The 19,097-nt window shown below is 39.2% G+C and overlaps 1 protein-coding gene across 1 annotated transcript in view; it reads left to right on the top strand.

Moving 5' to 3' along the window:
• Positions 1-18,687, top strand: part of Cert1 (ceramide transporter 1) — a 103,294-nt gene extending 84,607 nt beyond the window's left edge. Inside the window, exons 12-18 of the mRNA XM_032899008.1 lie at positions 5,455-5,550; positions 7,609-7,741; positions 9,133-9,203; positions 12,559-12,687; positions 13,401-13,530; positions 14,075-14,211; positions 15,627-18,687. Coding sequence (XP_032754899.1) covers positions 5,455-5,550; positions 7,609-7,741; positions 9,133-9,203; positions 12,559-12,687; positions 13,401-13,530; positions 14,075-14,202 — 687 coding nt within the window. The 3' untranslated portion in view covers positions 14,203-14,211; positions 15,627-18,687. The remainder of the gene's footprint in view (positions 1-5,454; positions 5,551-7,608; positions 7,742-9,132; positions 9,204-12,558; positions 12,688-13,400; positions 13,531-14,074; positions 14,212-15,626) is intronic.
• The last annotated feature ends 410 nt before the right edge of the window (positions 18,688-19,097 follow it).

The following is a 19,097-nucleotide window of genomic DNA, read 5'->3' as shown; positions in this document are numbered from 1 at the left end:
AGTGGCTGGATATAAAATTAACTCAAACAAATGAGTAGCCTTCCTCTACTCAAAGGATAAACAGGCTGAGGAAGAAATTAGGGAAATGACACCCTTCACAACAGTCACAGATAATACAAAATACCTTGGTGTGACTCTAACCAAGCAAGTGAAAGATCTGTATGACAAGAACTTCAAGTCTCTGAAGAAAGAAGTTGAAGATCTCAGAAGATGGAAAGACCTCACATGCTCATGTATTAGTAGGATCAATATTGTAAAATTAGCCATTTTGCCAAAAGCAATCTACAGATTCAAAACAATCCCCATCAAAATTTCAACTCAATTCTTCATAGAGTTAGAAAGAATTTGCAAATTCATCTGGAATAACAAAAAACCCAGGATAGCAAAAACTATCCTCAACAATAAAAGAACTTCTGGGGAATCACTATCCCTAACCCCAAGATGTATTACAGAGCAATAGTGATAAAAACTGTATTGGTACAGAGACAGGCAGGTCTCTGGAATAGACTTGAAGACCCAGAAACAAACCCACACATCTATGGTCATTTGATCTTTGACAAAGGAGCTAAAACCATCCAATGGAAAAAAGATAGCATTTTCAACAAATGGTGCTGGTTCAACTGGAGGTCAGCATGTAGAAGAATGCAAATCAATCCATTTTTATTACCTTGTACAACAGTCAAGTCCAAGTGGATTACATAAAACCAGGTACACTAAAATTATTAAAAGAGAAAGTGGGGAAGAGCCTCGCACATGGGCACAGGGGAAAATTTCCTGAACAGAACACCAATGGCTTATGCTCTAAGATCATGAATCAACAAATATGACCTCATAAAATTGCAAAGCTTCTGTAAGACAAAGGACACTGTAATTAGGACAAAACAGCAACGAACAGATTGGGAAAAGATCTTTACCAATCCTACAACTGATAGAGGGCTAATATCCAAAATGTACAAAGAACTCAAGAACTTATACTCCATAGAGTCAAATAACCCTATTAAAATATATGGTACAGAGCTAAACAAAGAATTCTCAGATGAGGAATATCAAATGGCTGAGAAGCACCTAAAGAAATTTTCAACATCCTTAGTCATCAGGGAAATTCAAATCAAAACAACCCTGATATTCCACCTCACACCAGTCAGAATGGCTAAGATCAAAAACTCAAGTGACAACAGATGCTGGCAAGGATATGGAGAAAAGAGAAACACTCCTCCTTTGTTGGTGGGTTTGCAAGCTGGTACAACCACTCTGGAAATCAGTCTGGAGGTTCCTCAGAAAATTCAACATTGTACTACCTGAGGACCCAGCTATACCACTCCTGGGCATATTCCCAAAAGATGCTCCAACATATAACAAAGACACATGCTCCACTATATTCATAGCAGCCTTATTTATAACAGCCAGAAGCTGGAAAGAACCCAGATGCCCTTCAACAGAGGAATGGATACAAAAAATGTGGTGCATCTACACAAAGGAATACTACTCAGCTATCAAAAACAATGACTCCATGAAATTCATAGGCAAATGGATGGAACTAGAAAATATCATCCTGAGTGAGGTAACACAAACACAAAAATATACTCATGGTATGCACTCACTGATAAGTGGATATTAGCCCAAAAGCTTGAATTACCCAAAGATGCAATCCACAGACCACATGAAGCTCAACAAGAAGGACGACCAAAGTGCAGATGCTTCAGTCCTTCTTAGAAGGGGGAATGAAAAGTATTCATAGGAGGAAATACAGAGACAAAGTTTGGAGCAGAGACTGGAGGAAAAGCCATCCAGAGACTGCCCCACCTGGGGATCCAGCCCATAGACTTACAGCCACCAAACCCAGTCACTGTTGTGGATGCCAAGAAGTGCATGCTAACCGGAGCCTGATATAGCTGTCTTCTGAGAGGCTCTGCCAGAGCATGAGGAATACAGAGGTGGATGCTCACAGCCAACCATTGAACTGAGAATGGGGTCCCTATTGGAGGAGTTAGAGAAAAGATTGAAGGAGCTGAAGGGGTTTGCAACCCCATGGAAGGACAACAATACCAACCAGCCAGAGCTCCCGCAGACTAAACCATTATCCAGAGAGTACGCATGGACAGACCCATATGTATGGGTCAGCATATGTAGCAGAGGTTGGCCTTGTTGGGCACCAATGGGAGGAGAAGCCCTTGTCCTGCCAAGGCTGGATACCCCCCCCCAGTGTAGGGGAATGTCAGGGCGGGGAGGTGGGAAGAGGTGAGTGGATGGGTGGGGGAACACCCTCATAGAAAAGGGGGATAGGGAGTATAGGATAGATGGTTTATGGACAGGAAACTAGGAAAGGGGTAACATTTTAAATGTAAATTAAAAATAACCAATAAAGAATTTCTGTCTTTAACTGCTTCAGAAAACTACAAATTTAGAAGTATTCTAATGTAACATTATATTGAATGATTTGGAAGTGAGATGGGAAGAAAAAAGGTTGGAGCCGGAGCAGTGCCCCTTCGTGCCCTTCCCATATTTTATATCTACTTTTTCACAGGTCATTGGTAGGGTTTGATGGTGGGTAAGATTTGGTGCCCACTCTAGGTAAACAGAATAAAGTGTGTGGCTGAAATTATACTTACCTAGTTAACTTGGGGGCCAGAGGTGAGGTGGCTCAGCCAGCAAGCCTGACAGCCTGCGCTGCTACGAGCTGTCCTCTGACTCCCAGTTATCCCCTTACACACACACACACACACACACACACACACACACACCATGCAATAAAAGAACTTGATGTGTTTGAGGGTGAGGAGGCATGATAGCATTTATTACTAATCACAATATTTCCTGAAATGTCAGTCAATCAACTTCCCATCAAACTTAATTATGTCTAGGTCTCCATATGCACGCATAGTAAACGGGACAGGTTGTTAAGTTCTATCTGACGTCTTGGTGTCACAGGCACAGCTTTTTTTTTTCTTTTCTTTTTTTCGGAGCTGGGGACCGAGCCCAGGGCCTTGCAGTTGCTAGACAAGCGCTCTACCACTGAGCTAAATCCCCAACCCCCAGGCGCAGCTTTTATAGTCATATTGGCTACTTTGTGTTTTGCTGCAGTGAGCCTGGAACATGGTTTAGTGAGTGAGGATGTTTTTAACTCCTGTGTCATTACTTTAAGGGGGACACAGTGAAGAAGGTTCTGTAAGAATAGCTGTGACACTTTCTCTTGCTCTTGCTCTCTCTTTGCTCTCTTCTCTTCCCTGCTCTTCCCCTTTGTCCCTGTCCCTTCCCATTCCTCCCTCCCTCCCACGTGCCCATGGCCAGCCTTCTTTCCTCTCCTTTTCCCTTCTCTCATTAAACCTCTCCATGTAGTAAAAAAAAAAAAAAAAAAGACTTGTTTCTTTGTTGGATTTTTCAAGCCCTCTTTAGCCAAAATAAAACGAGTTTAAACTGTCTGTAGACAATAGTTAACTTTGATTTAAGTGCCATTTCTTTTTGAAATTTTTGTTATAGCAATACCATTTTTAAAATTTATCTAGAGAGACTCAGTTTAATTTCTCTATATTGTGCTCCTCCCTCACAGATTATATGTGTTAAACATGAGCATAGAAAAATGCAAATTAAAATATTTACAAGCATTTGGAATACCTACTTCAGAAATAATCCATGGAAAACCCAGAACTACTTGCATGCAATATGACAAAAGAGCATTAAACTGAACTCTTTGTCTTTACCTCAGTAGCATGTGTATGTGCCGCTCCTCCTTCACGTGTACTTCTGGGAAGTAGGCTTTCCTTATGCCTCTAAACCCATGGTAAACACACACCTGAGTTCTTAACTCCCGATTTCTCACCCCAAGTCAATACCTTTCAAATCTAAACATTTCTAAGATTTGAAACCTCAAGAAAAGTGAAGTGTTCCTCTAGTGACAGGCCAGTGAATCCAGGCAACATGGGGTAGCTTTCTTTTCTGTACTTAGTGGGAATTACGTGCCTTCTGTGTATTTGTGATTTGGAATTCTGCATTAGCCACACTGACCCACACAAAGCTGAGTTCAGAGTTCAGAATCACATGGCTTTCTCTAGTCAGCACCTAGAGTTGTCTTTCTGTTTTTGCTTTTTTCTAATTAAAGTTTTGTACAATTTTAGAATATATCACTGGCAAGATGGATTGGTTAATTAATACTAAGGCTTACAACTAAAAGGACAAACTTATAGAATGTACTGTTACATAAATTATTAAGTTCCTCAACTCTAAAGTCTATGGTCACTCACATTGTCTTAAGAATTATTAGTAAAGTACTAAAATGATTTAGTATCTAGTATAAAATTAGATTTCAGTGTCAGTATTAACAAATCGTCAAAATTGTTGGATGATTGCCAAATAAAGATTGCTATAACAGAAGTGTACATCTCTATAACATATTGATGGCATCCTTAAGTATAGGAAATTAACTATTATCAGTATTTGAAGAGTTTATGCCTCAAAACCATTATTTCAAATGTATAGATTAGCTGCCTGCTCAGTATGCCTGGAAAGCACAATACACGTTATGGGAAGTTACTAGTTACACTCAGTGAATTTTTAAATGTGAGTGTAGTAAATATTTTGACTCTTTCTTCTCTCCTTTATGTATTTATTACTAAGATTATTGTGTTCCACTGATTCAAAACATCGCAAACTGTGTAACTTTGTAAAGCTCATTTTTAAGTGATTTTCCAAGTGAGCGCTTTAGGGTTCTGAGATACTGAGCTGTGTACTCTGCTCTTTTGCTTCCCTTGGTTATTATGGATCAGTACTAAGATTTAGTAGGCCTAGAAACATACATGGTCAAGACCTGGCCAGGTCAGTCCTCAGTAGCAAAGGGAAGGTAGACATTTTGAAGCAATAAATTTAGATGTGGTTATGTTTAGTACTAATGTACGAATGTTATTAATACTATTTATAAAAGAATTCCGAACAATGAATTAGAATAAAAGGGTTATTTTATATTGGTTTATGTTCAAAAGAGGTTAACTGATGTAATAATCTTTTCTCACTTTAACACTTAAAAAGCTTTCTCATCTCTACAGAGCTTTAAATTTAAGTATAGGGACATTGGGACCAGATAGCAGTAGTAGAGAGAGAGAGAGAGAGAGAGAGAGAGAGAGAGAGAGAGAGAGAGAGAGAGAGAGAGAGAGAGAGAGAGAGTCCCTTTTGTTTTCAGTGTTCCATGACTTTTGCTTTAGGACATCATCTCTGATTTTTAGTAATGGGTGCATAACCCAAGTTGATGATACTTGAGGGAAGCAAGCTTATTCCTACATTTTTCTCTCCATTAGCCTGAATGTGTGGAATGTGGCTGAACTGATCATTCCTATGTAAAACTTACTAACACACGCTTTGAAAATGTGCTATGCTGAACTGAAGTAAACGATACCCTTCTGTTTTAAACATGGCGACTTACTTAGACATGTCAGTTCTCATGGCTTTCTTCTTCTTCTTTTCAAGGTTGAAGAGATGGTACAGAACCACATGAATTATTCATTACAGGATGTAGGTGGTGATGCAAATTGGCAGCTGGTTGTAGAAGAAGGAGAAATGAAGGTAATTCCCACACAACTCTTCAGGTTGCTAAGTGAGGGCTACTAACACCAGGATTTAGTAAAATGTGAAAACAAACTATTACATCAAAGAAATACCAAGTTCTGAGAAGTAAATCATCCTCTATTTTTTCATGGCTTTGTTTCTATAAACTGATTTGTGATTATAATATAAGTCTATAAGAATAATATCCTGTTTTACCTAGACAACAGAGAAAGTTAAATTTGAGAGTTTATGAATAAAATAGACTACAGTTTGATGTTGGCCCTTTATTTAGATATTTCTTTTTTTTTTTTTTTTTGACCTATGTATATATCTATGTGAGGGGCCGATATGGACCGGACCTAGTTAGAGACAGTTGTGAACTGTTGGGTGCTGGGAATAGAACCTAGTCCTTGTGAAGAACAGCCAATGCTCTTAACTGCTAAGCCATCTCTCCAGGCACTAGATATTTCTTTCAGTCTTAGATTTAAATTTGGTAAATGTTGTTCCCAGGTTTTACTTTGTTTCTTTTCTTTGTTTTATTTTTTTCTCCCAATCTGATGTCTGATCCTTGCCCCATACTTACTATTCAGATAAATCACTGTCCTTTGGACATGCGGATGTGAAAGAATGGAGAGAAACCAGGAGTACTTAATAATCTAAGTGAAATTCTTCTACTTATGAGTAAACAAAAGGCATTAGAGACAGACACTGGGGTTAGATATCAGAGTCATGCATAACCCACCAGTGAAAAAGTTGATTTTCTGTAGCTGTAGGTTTTCTGCTTCATGTAGCACATCATTTAAAGAGGTTAAACGGATGTGGAAGAATTAAGGAGCGACCTGAAAGACCAGTCAAGAGCATGGAGTCCAATGTGGCCTTGATCTACAGTAGGATAGATAAGCAGTTGTAGGAAAGCCAGGCCAATGTGTGTTCTAGAAAGGATCAGGAGTACATTTAATAGTTTTGCAAACTTAGAATGTATAAATTTTTAAAAGTTCAACTTCCAGTTACAGTGCTAGTAGAATTGATTGTCCTGATAATATGCATAAACATGTCAAGAAAAGATGGCACAAGACAGATTGTGTGCACACAACATAGCAGGCAGCTTGTTCTTGCCATATTTCCTTATTCTTGAAAGAACTTACCACAGATTTCTCTAAAGAGCAGTTTTTTAAGTCTGTAACAACTAGTCATTCATAATATATATTATATATGTTATATATATATTACATATATATAATATATATGATATATATATATAATATATAATTTTTCATGGTTAAAATTTACCTTGTAACTGGGCATGATTGCACATGCCTTCAAGCCTAGTCCTTGTGAGGCAGAAGTGGATGGATTTCTGTGAATTTGAGGCCAGACTGAGCTACTAGTGAGTTCAAGGACAGCCAGAACTACACAGTGAGACCCTGTCTCAAACAAAAGGAGAGCAACATAACAAGAAGAAAGAAGGGAAAGAAGTTACCTTGGGTTTGTCAGTTTGAAATATCCTTGCCATGTATAAGAAATTTTAATTTCTTGACAGAATGTTGTATAAATAGTTCATAACTATAATTCTAAAAAACGTGGCATTTTTTTTAGGTGGGGCCTTAAGTCTGGCCTCAAACATGCAATGTAGGCCGAGCTAGCCTTGAGCTTGCAGTCGTGTGCTTTAACCTCTCACGTGCTGGGATTACAGGCTCATACTGCCATAGCTTGCAAAATCAGCACAACTTCAAAGCATACTTTCAAGTTTGTACTTCAAGACTCTACTTTTTTTTGGTTGTTTGTTTGGTTTCTTTTTTTTTTTTTTTTTTTTTGGTTCTTTTTTTCGGAGCTGGGGACCGAACCCAGGGCCTTGCGCTTCCTAGGCAAGCGCTCTACCACTGAGCTAAATCCCCAACCCCGGTTTCTTTTTTAATACACTAAGAATTCTTTTGTTTTTCGTTTTGTTTTTTGTTTCTAAAGGACAGTCCTGGATGCACTGCATGGGAGCAGTGAGCTACCTGATCTGAATGCCCAAGAGCCAAGGGCTTCAAGTCTTTTGATTTGTTTTGGTTTTTTTTTTAATGTTTTCCTTAGGTGTACAGAAGAGAAGTTGAAGAAAATGGAATCGTTCTGGATCCTTTGAAAGCTACTCATGCAGTTAAAGGTGTTACAGGACACGAGGTCTGCAATTACTTTTGGAATGTTGATGTTCGCAATGACTGGGAAAGTAAGCTATCATCATTAATATATTACAAAATAATTATTTTCATTTCAATTTAATGTCAAATCAAACCCAATTGACTATATCCGATAGTTTACCCAATTTTATAGAGACTACCAAGATTCAGATATAGGCGTAATTATACTTTCACTTGCAAGCGGTGATGGTGGGATCAAACCTCACATGTGCTAGGTAGCTACTCTACCCCTGAGCAGCTCCCCAGACCCACACTTCAACATCAGACCTCACCATGTCGCCAAGCAACCCTAGCCTATTTGCCCTACCTTATCCTTCCAAGTTGTATGTTACAGGTATGTACAGCTGCGCCTAGTAGGACCTAACTTTTAAATAGACCTTTTCCCTGCTGTCTTGGGGTGCTAGTGCTATGAAGAGATTCCATGACCAAGGCAACCCTTATAATAGGAAACATTTAATTGGGGCTGGGTTACAGTTTCAGAGCTTAAGTCCATAATGATCGTGGTGGAAAACATGGCAGAGTGCGGTCAGTATGTTGCTATAGGAGCTGAGAGTTGTACATCTTGATCCAAAGGCAACAGAAGGAAACTGTGTGCCACACTGAGTATATCTTGAGCGTAGGAGATCTCAAAGCTCAGCCCGCACCACCTCCACAACAACACACTTCCTCCAACCAGGTCACACCTACCCCAGCAAGGCCACACCTAGTGATGCCACTCCCTGTGGCCAAGCATTCAAACCCCCACTGCTGGTTAAAATGCTTAAGATATTACATCATCTATCACCAGATCCAGAACTTCAATAGTATCTTATGATAGGATGATATTTTCCCTACAAAGAAGTAAAATTCATTCGTATCAAATGGTTTATCAGAGGTGAAGAGCAAGTGAATAGAAAGTCAGGATTGCTGTGGGAGATTCTCATTCATCCACTCTTTTCTAAACTGTCCTGTTTATGTGATATATTCCCAGATGAATCATGCTGTAGTTAGGTTACAGTTATTTTCATGTGTATGTTCTTAGTCTCATTTCATAGATAGAGGTATTTCTGAACATCATCAGGTATTTGTCATTAGCATTTTGACATTTGTCCCTCACAAATATATTCACCTGTGCCTAACTAGAGCACACTAGCCCAGGAAGTTAAGTGAGAGACAGGAGTTGCAATTAGGGACTTTGTCGCTAATGCAGTGATGGTGACAGTTTCTTGTCTTGCTGTGGAAGGTACTGTACTGGAGAAGATTTCCTGCCAGTCAGACCTCCTCAGCACTGCCATCTGCAGAATGAAAGGAAACTCAGCCCTCGCTTCCAGCACTAGCTGTCTTCTGTTTAGATGTAGCGGAGGCGAGGAAGGGTTCTTTTAGTTACCGTAATGCTCTTTAGAGTCGTTTCCAGCTGCTAATACGATTCTCTTCATTTCAGCTACTATAGAAAACTTTCATGTGGTGGAAACATTAGCTGATAATGCAATCATCATTTATCAAACGCACAAGGTAATGGTCTTGTCATCTGTCCCCAAAGATGTAAATAATTCACACTCGAACATACATATTTGCTGCAGTAAATTATGGCAGGAATTTAAATTTAAATCTCACAAAATATCCAAACACCTTTTTTGTTTGTTCTGTTTGTTTGTTTGTTTGTTTGTTTGTGACAGTCTCTCTGTATAGCCCTGGCTATCCAACTATGTAGACTGGGCTACCCTTGAACTCATAGAGATGTGCCTGCTTCTGCTTTACAAGTGCTAGGATTAAAAGCTTATGCCACCATGTCCAGCTGAGACTTAAAAACTTTATTCAGATTCCAGAAACTGAACTGCCAGCCAGGAGTGAGCATGAGCCAGCCCTGGGCCCCCAGTGTATGTGTAGCAGATGTGTGCTAGGTCTTCATTCAGGTCCCCCACAACTGGAGCAGGGCTGTTCCAGAACCTGTTGCCTGCCCATGGATCCTGTTCCTTGGCTCACTGCCTTGTGTGGCCTCAGGAGGGCAGTGTATGCCTGGTCCTACAGTGACTTGAAGTGCCAGGGTAGGGTGGTGCCCTGCAAGTGGGGGGTTCCCCTTCTCAAAGGAAGCGGGGAGTAGAGGAAGGAATTATGGGGGACCTGCAGGAGGTGAGTGCTGATGTTGGAATATGGAATGAATAAATTAATTACTGAAAGTTATTTTAACTGGTAAACTAAATAATGGTAAATGAGAAAAAGGATTATTACAACCTCAGGAATGTCATTTATTTGAAAATTATATCAGTCCATTTAGAACAGAAATGCATGTAAGACTATGAGGAATACAGTCGAGGCAGCAGTGGTTAAAATCTGTAGCTAGTTTCTAAAGTAGACTGAAAAAGAACCTTCTGGACTTGATTTAAATACTCACCCTAAAAAAGATAGCTCTGAAATGCAAATGAGGGAGCGTTTCCTATGAGAACAGTAATGAGGGTAAGAGTGTGATGGATTAACTGTGGCCAGATAGGAACACTACCTCAGAGCTTCTCTGGAAACAGAAGCTTAGGGACTCACTGGATTCTTAGAGCACAGAGAAGCATTATCTAAATTGGTTCTCTTTATAATATTTCTCCACCGCCGTTCAGTACTGCTGCTGAGTTATAGTATTTCTCTTGCTTGTTTGTTATGCTCTTTAACCTTTTTCAAAACACCATTTTTTTTTAACTTGGTGTGTGGTTATGTGTGTGCATGTGCATATGCACACAGGCATGCTCACATGAATGTGTAGGCACACACGTTGTGTGAGTGTGTCTGTGTTTGTAGTTCACAGAACAACCCACCAGTGTTGATTTTCTCTTCTACCATGTGGACCCCAGGGATAGAAGTCAGGGCATCAGACCCAGCAACAAGTGCCTTTATTCTCTGAGGTATTTAACTGCCTCAAAAACTGTATACAAAGTATAAAAGTTATAGATAAATCCACCTAAAGCAATGCTGTTTAATTATGAACAACAGTATAATAATCATGGTCCCTCATTTCCCTATTCAGTGGAGTATTTCTGACTTGTAAAATTGTTTCTTGGGGTGGAGATTTAGCTCAGTGGTAGAGCGCTTGCCTAGCAAGTGCAAGGCCCTGGGTTCGGTCCCCAGCTCCGAAAAAAAGAAAAAAAATTGTTTCTTGATTGATATGAAAAACAAACATGAATTCCAGGGCTAGTGTCGTTATGAGACATCTTCTGTAAGAGTGAGCATGGGTCACATTACCTGACACTCGCTCCACAAACATTTAGCGATAGATACTCTGTATCAGCATACAGGCCTGGAGTCTAATGTGAAATCTAAAGTGTAGGAAACACTAATCAAATATTAGTATATAATTAGTATAGTATATAATGAAGATAAATGGCCAATAATGTAAGCAGAAGAAATTTATTCCTAGAGCATAGTTGCTCCTGGGAAGCAGTCTTCTAAAAGCATCATTCCACCTGAGAAACACAAAGCCAAGGAAAGCACCATACTTGCATTTGGACTAAGAACTAAAAGTAAAATTCTTAAATGCTACATAATATAACAAAAATTAAGGTATAATTACTTTCAACTTGCTAGACAAGGTTTTACAATAATCTTGTTTGGCAAAATCAGATAACAGTCTACAGCTTTTCTGAATTTAATTTGGCTTCTTTGATGATGGATGAAGGAAGACCACTTGTCCCCTGAAATGGAGTCACTTTCGTTCTTGTCCTTATATCTTTGTATTCATTTCTGGTTTTGTTTGACTTTATTTCTTGAGACAGGTCTCCATAGTGCTCAGGCAGTCCTCCTGCCTCAGTTTCTTGAGTGACTGAAACTGTAGGTGTGGCACTGTGCCCAGATGATGATGGCCTCGTCCTGCTTTATGTTTGTTTTGGTTGTTTCTTGTTTTCTGAGATACAGTCTCATGTATCGAGGCTGGCCTGGAACTCACCATGTAGTTAGATGTTTGATCCTCAAGCATGCAGGACCACACCTGGATTATAGTGTACTGGATAGTGAACCCAGGGATGCATGTGTAATAGACAGACCCTGCACATCCTACCTTGATTCTCTGCTTCTAATGAAGTGCTCAGTGACAAGAAACAGATAACAGCCATTCTTCAATAGTAGCCTATCTGCATTTGCCCAATTTAATGAAAATTTTAGATCTTTAAAGGTAAACTTTGCAAATGTATTGACATTGAGGTGTTGGCCAGTTTTTGTTTTTTTTTTGTTTTTTTTGTTTTTTTGCACGCAGTAACTAAGAAAGACATTATATAATAAATAGAGAGTTCAATTGCATTACCAAATACTCAACGTAAAGTAACCTGTATAGGATAAAAGTTTGTTCTCTCATTTAAAGTAGATAGGTTCAATTATAAGCTGCATGTCATTTCTATAGAAATAGTTTCTCTTTGCCCTTAAAAATAGAAATATTAAATATTAAGTTCAGAGGCTTTATATAGAAGATGTAGTCCTATTTGCTTTTTAAGTCTTAGAGCACTGACAGAGGCTGGGGAACTGGATGAACTATTGTTGCTTCGTAGCTTCAAAGTTTCTGTCAGAAGTGAGAGCAAATTTCAGAAATACTGTAACTATAGATATTGTGACTATTCCTGTACTGTACTAAGTTGTGCACTAAAAATAGTTCACATGGTGAATTTATAGTAACTTTAAAAGTAAAAGAATGGTGCGCCTGTGAATATTCTGGAAAGGTAGTGACTTCATAGTACCTCTCTGCAGGGATTCTGATGTTTCCCTCTTAAAGTTTGACAAATTTCAGCTGCAGGATATTTTAGGTGGCTCCTCATTTGTTTGCCTCTTTCTTTCTTTTTCTGTATGACATGAATAAAAAATAATTCAAATTATCAAAACATTTTTAATTCTTTCACAGAGAGTGTGGCCCGCTTCTCAGAGAGACGTGCTGTATCTTTCTGCTATTCGGAAGATCCCGGCCTTGACTGAGAACGACCCTGAGACTTGGATAGTTTGTAATTTCTCTGTGGACCATGACAGTGCTCCTGTGAGTATAGTAGAGAGATGAGAAGTCTAACGTAAAGCTAACTGTGTAATACAGCCACATGTATACATGTACTCCCCTCCCACCTACACAGACACCTGGCTTGACAGGCTTTACATTGTTAGATTGCTTGGGACAGCCTTGTGTCTTCTGAAGACACGTGTCATGGCTGTCAGCGCCCCCTCTGGAGCTGGGTAGCTTTCCTTCTGAGTAGCCCATGTCCTAAAGTTACCTCCTAAGCCATCACAGATGCCGCACACCTGTTGTCTCTCCCTTGCTTTAGTTTTAGTTATTAGTGCTTTGAAAGAGGGAAGCGCCTGGCACCTGGTCTGTCAGCTTGGCGTATGTTAAGTTGGTGATTATGAGATTAAATGGGAGCTGGAAAGATGGCTCAGAAACACGGGCTGCTCTTCCAGTGACACAGACAGGCTCAACTCCTTGCACCCGGCTCATGTGGTGGCTCCTAACTGTCTGTAACTTATCTCAGGGGACCTGACACCCTCTTCTGGCCTCTGTGGGCACTGCACATGCATGGTGCTCAGACAAGCATGCAGGGAAGCACCCGTGCACATAAAATAAAAGCATGCATCTGTTACTTTAGGGTGTTTTACCGGAGGCTTTAGAACAGAGTTTAGACTAATGCAGTACTAAGCAACAGATTATAAACTCAGGAACATTCTACAAACCAACGCTAGTCTGTGTGTTTGCTTTGACAGCTGAACAATCGATGTGTCCGTGCCAAAATCAATATTGCTATGATTTGTCAAACTTTGGTAAGCCCACCAGAGGGAGACCAGGAGATAAGCAGAGACAACATTCTGTGCAAGATTACATATGTAGCTAATGGTATGTAGTTCTTCTTTGTTCTGATTGATAGTGTGCAAGTTCTTACCATTGTCTACATAAAAATATCCAGTTTACTACTCTTTGACCTGGAGATGAGTCATATATAGAATTGTGTGGAAGACATTAAAAGTATACATACCTGAATTTCTAAAGGAGAACTAGTATATGAGACTCTTTAAAGATATGAGTACATGCATACATTTTAAATTTTTACCATAGGTCATATACCCTTGGTTTTAAGAGCCATTTTATTAATAGTTGCCTAGTAGAATGTATTTATAATTAGCGTCTTCTCTGCCAGTCATTAATAGCTTCCAGCATGCTTACTTCATTATGACTCACTGCTGGGCATCCCTGTCTCTCACTTGTTTTGGTTTCTTTCTGTTAATGCCTGATGGGTTGACATTAGGGAATGAATAGTTTCAGCTTAAGAAATGTTAGCTCTTCCAGCAGGGAGAGTCTGAAAAGCAAAGGAATACAGTAGGTACTTAATGTGTAGGTGGAGACTCACATCTTAATTGGTTCAACTTTCCTTTATTTACAGTGAACCCAGGAGGATGGGCGCCAGCCTCGGTGTTAAGAGCAGTGGCAAAGCGAGAATACCCTAAGTTTCTAAAACGATTTACTTCTTATGTCCAAGAAAAAACTGCAGGAAAACCAATTTTGTTTTAGTGTTAACAGGTATGGAGGATCTATGAACCTTGAGACTAGTAGGACTCTGCAGTTAGTAAAATTCAATCAGGTATTGGAAAAAGGTGTTGAAATGTTTTATGTTCCCAAATAGAGGATTATAGTCTGTAATCTTTAACATATTTTGTTATTTATTTTTCTACTAATATAAAAGAAATATCAGCGTTACATATATAGAGAATACAAGAAGTGCCTACTCTCTGTTTTATGCTTTGCCAGAAACTAGTTACTTTTTGTATGTGGTCTTCTAGACATTTCTATGTACATATTCATCTATACTAAAGGTCAAGTAAATGTGTGTGTGCGTGCATGTACATCTCTGTGTGTATGTGTGTGCGTGTGTGTGTGTGTGTTCATGTGTGTGCATCTGTGTGTGCACGCGTGTGTGCGCACGTGTTCATGTATGTGCATCTGTGGGATATACACGTACACCAGCATCATATTGGGTATGTTATTACACATTTGCTCGTTGTTACGTCCTTGAGTGTCTACTAAGGAGTTTCCTGGCCTTGTTTTCTTTTGCATGAGTGCACATCGTGTATCTAACCAGCCCTTCACTTGACACATACTGAAGTTGCAGCCTTTACTAATACAGTGTTAGAATTTTATCTTTAGTCACTTTGAACTATAAAGTTTCTGTGTGTGAACTATATGTAGTACTACTGCCTAGGGGACCATATACTTGCAGTTTACATATTATCATCCAAAGAGGTTTATTAACTGATCTCTCCAGCAAAAAATGTGTTTTATTTCCACATAGGTTCTCATAGATATATCAAGTAAAACTTTCAGATCTTCTTTATCTTGGCAAACCAAAGTTTTTTTTTTTTTTTTTTTTTTTTTTTTTTTTCGGGGCTGGGGATCGAACCCAGGACCTTGCTTCCTAGGCAAGCGCTCTACCACTGAGCCAAATCCTCAACCCCAAAACCAAAGTTTTTAATGTAGTTTTAATTCTCTTGGACCACAGGTTTGGACTATGAGCATATTTATTTCATAAGTAAGACACACACACACACACACACACACACACACACACACACACACACACACACACACACACACACATACACACATACTCTGCCCCCACATAACTTAGGTAGACTTATCAAGTTCTTGGACATAGGCTAATATTTGAGAAACCTCTTCATTTACAGCCCATTGTTCTCCATGTTTTCCCCATAATTTCCAAAAGATCCCTTTATACTTTCTGTTGCTTACAGAGGATATATTCTCAAATGTGTAAGGTCAATAATTTCACATTTGCAAGGGTGAAATCTTTTAGAGAGAAGTGAGATTCCAGATACCCCATGAACGGAGAGGGTGGGAGCCGTCCATTCTGGTAGTCTTTGTTCTTTTCCTGATACATTGCTATTGCTTAGGTTTTCCTTGTCCTTTTCCCCCTGCAGTGACTGAAGCAAGGCTGTGTGACATTCCATGTTGGAGAAAGAAGGAAAGAAAAATCCTCTAAGCTGGAACGCAGGATCTACAGCCTTGTCTGGCCAGGAAGAAACGTTGCAATAGTAAAGCTGGGTACCCAACACTAGCCATCTCCTGCTAGATCTCCTCGCTCAGCGTGTAACTATAAATACATGAGACTCACATGTATATGGCTATATTTTTATTTGCTTGCTCCTAGGAGTGAAAAAAAATAACTTTGAATTACAACTAGGAATTAACCGATGCTTTAATTTTGAGGAACTTTTTCAGAATTTTTTATTTACCATGGTCCAGCCTAAGACCCTCAGCTGCATCAGGTTTTGTGCATAAAAGAAAAGCACAAAAGTTGACCGCACCTGAGATGTGTGCTCTCTGTGCACCAAATATTCAGATGGGCTTCTTTTTACAGGCCTATGTCTGTGTGTCTGTCTGGAAGTTTTTGACTTTTTTGCTTTGTATAATCATAGAGTCTATTGCTGCTGGTTTCTACATGGACTCATGTCGTGTGTTTCTTCATAACTGAGGACTGTCAATAACCTGTGATTTTGCCTTTTCTATAGTCTTACTCCCATGAAGAACGTTGGTTCTGATGGAGGAAGAATGAAAAGCTTTATCCCCCAGATATCTTTATATTTTTATTATATATTTTAGTTGTGTACTATGTGCTACCAACTTTTTTCAGTTTGTTACAAACACAATTTGGTAATTTTTAAATTGGTTCTGCCTGCCTCCAGTCAGACAACTGTACATCTCTTATGGTATAGAGTACTTTATATACAGAGGTCAGGATAAAGTGGGTTCATATTTTCCCTGAAATTTGTAAGAGAATATATGGTATTACTTGTTAAACCAAATCAGACTGTTTGAATTTGACATTTGATTTAATATTTCTAGTATTCTGTAACAAATATGGGAGTTTTTCTAGCTTGGATCACTTTAAATGATCTATCGAAGGTATGTATAGAAATCTGAACAATGCTCAATTTTCCTCTTGATCATAAATTTCAGCAGAGCAGTAAAATTCCACACTATTCAAACTGAAATGCTGTCTTTAGTTGCTATGAGAAGCTAACATGTAAAATACCTGATTTAGTTGTAGTCCTTTATGAAAAACTTTGAAGCATGGAGTTGAGGCAAGGAATGGTACTCACTTCAGCTGAGATGACTGCCCACTTCAAACTCTTGATTGTGTTTACAAGCAGATGTATTTATGTAAATCAGGCATTTTGTAAATGCTTTGCTGACTTGTTCCTCTCCTTAGAAACACAAAAATCAGACCCTTTTGTAAAGCAGAGAGTCATGTCATGTAAAACATGACCTGTATATATTCCATCCATCGAAATGGAGTCTAAAGATGAATGCAAGGTGTGATAATTTAATGATGGGATTAGTCTGAACACTTAGTATGCACAATCCTGGAAGTGAATCACTTGCATCAGATAGAATGATATTTATTACTCTGTACAGAGAGAAAAGTACATATAAAACATAGAGCTTACATTACATGCACGCAGTTTCATGTCCCATAAATCTTTTATATTTTTTAATTTACCTTCTCTAAATGATGTGCATGGAATATGCCTTATTACAGAAATGCTATTCATAATTTGTCTCTGTGGAAAAGTGCCTATACGGTGGTAAAGCTAGGAAGGCAAGGAAGATTATCACACCAGTTTACATCACCAGTTAGCATTTTATATTATGACGTTTAAAAAAAAGAAAAGTTTATACCTCAAATGTGTGTTTTATTTTGCAATCAGCTGTGGGGTTGGGATGGGAGAACGGGAGGGTTGGGAGGGAAAGTTTATTTGCCATAGGCACTGGTGGGAATCTTAGGGAAAAAACAAGACAAAAACAAACAGCCAAAAAAAAAACCAAAAAAGCAAAACAAAACTCTCTACACCCACTATAAATGTTCCTCTGTTTGCATTTGTGGTAACTCTGATGAACCAGGCAAATAACTCTTTCAAAACTAAATTGAATAGCTTTATTTTACAAACATGCGCAGTTTATGAGGCAGGGTCTGCATCTAATTATCACCAGTTGCATTTGCACCAAATGGGGTGATAATCTTTTACAATTTATTCTGTAAATAAAATGTTACACTAAAAATGTTTGTGGTAAAAAAAGATAAGCAATGACCATTTTACCGCTAAGTAATTGACTGGTACTTTATTGGAGCTGTCCCTGCCTAGTCAGATTTAGAACTGAGTTCAGAAATTTTGAAAGCAGTCAAAGTCAGAGTCAGGAGGAGCACTGGCCGTGTTAGAATATTCAGGCCCTCAAGGGTTACTTCCATTAGGCTGAGTCCTACATACTGAAGATTTATTATATTTCTTCTCACCTGGGTATTTATCTTGGCCCAAGTCCCCATCCCACACACCCCCAAAACAAGCCCCTTTACTCAATTCTGCTGGATTATTTTGTGATGTTAGACACCTGAAAAATACTGGTGCTGCGGGGATTTGTCCCTGCGTGTGAGTGAATGCCATGGGAGAGCACAGTGCTCCTCTAGAGACTGAGGACTCCATATTTGAGGTGGAGAAACTTGATTTGGTGTTGCTATAGGAGGAGCAGCAAAGGAAAGAGGGAGGAACCGGAGAGAGGTGTGTGGAGGCAAAGAAAGATAAAGGAGCCATGGTTCTCATGTGTTGGTTTCCATGACAACTTTATTAAAACACCTATACAGTAGCAGTGTCGGTGGCTACAGAACGTTAGCTGAGCTGAGCTGGTTCGCTGCTGAGACTGCTGGTTACCTTGAAGCTTACGGTCGTTTGTCGGCTCAGACGCTGGACCAGTACTTAGTCCAGGCTGCACAGACGGTGTATTGGATCGTTGTCCTTGGTCATCTACAGACTCAAAACATAATCATTTTCAAGTACCTTGGGAGTGTGTAGAGTGTAACTATAATAGCTTTATGATTCTGATGATGTTTTTTAAAAATATAAAAGATGGATCTTCCATGTTACAATCACAAAATTAAAACCAGTATTTAAAAGTGGAGAAGTATTAAAATATTATGGACAAATATGCTTGCTTGCTTCATGTGTTTTTCTTAATCCCAAGGTACTGTTCTAGATAATTTCCTGGGTAATTTTACAGGTTTCCCTGAATTACTCCAATTCAGTAATTCTATTTGTAACCTCATTAGGGATCAAGAAAACTCTGAGGGAACAACCTAATATTTGTTAACAAATCAGAACAGGCACATGTTGCAGTTAAAAAAAGGCATTGCAACCGGTTCCCTCCAGTACTGCTCCACGCTTCTCTCCCAGGCTCCCTCTGACCTGGGTGGTTGCTCTCTCGATAGTTCCATCGGGCCATTGGAATTAGCGCCAATATATCTCAGCGACTCCACACAGCCGCCATGGTACTCTTTGACCCGGGCAGTCCGAGAGCCATCCCAGTGTGACACCTTTGTTTCACTCACAGTTCCCTTG

Source organism: Rattus rattus, chromosome 3, assembly GCF_011064425.1.
Source record: "Rattus rattus isolate New Zealand chromosome 3, Rrattus_CSIRO_v1, whole genome shotgun sequence".
Classification (NCBI taxonomy): Eukaryota; Metazoa; Chordata; class Mammalia; order Rodentia; family Muridae; genus Rattus; species Rattus rattus.
The sequence above is the reverse complement of the archived record's forward strand: the minus strand, read 5'-3'. Positions and strand labels throughout refer to the sequence as shown.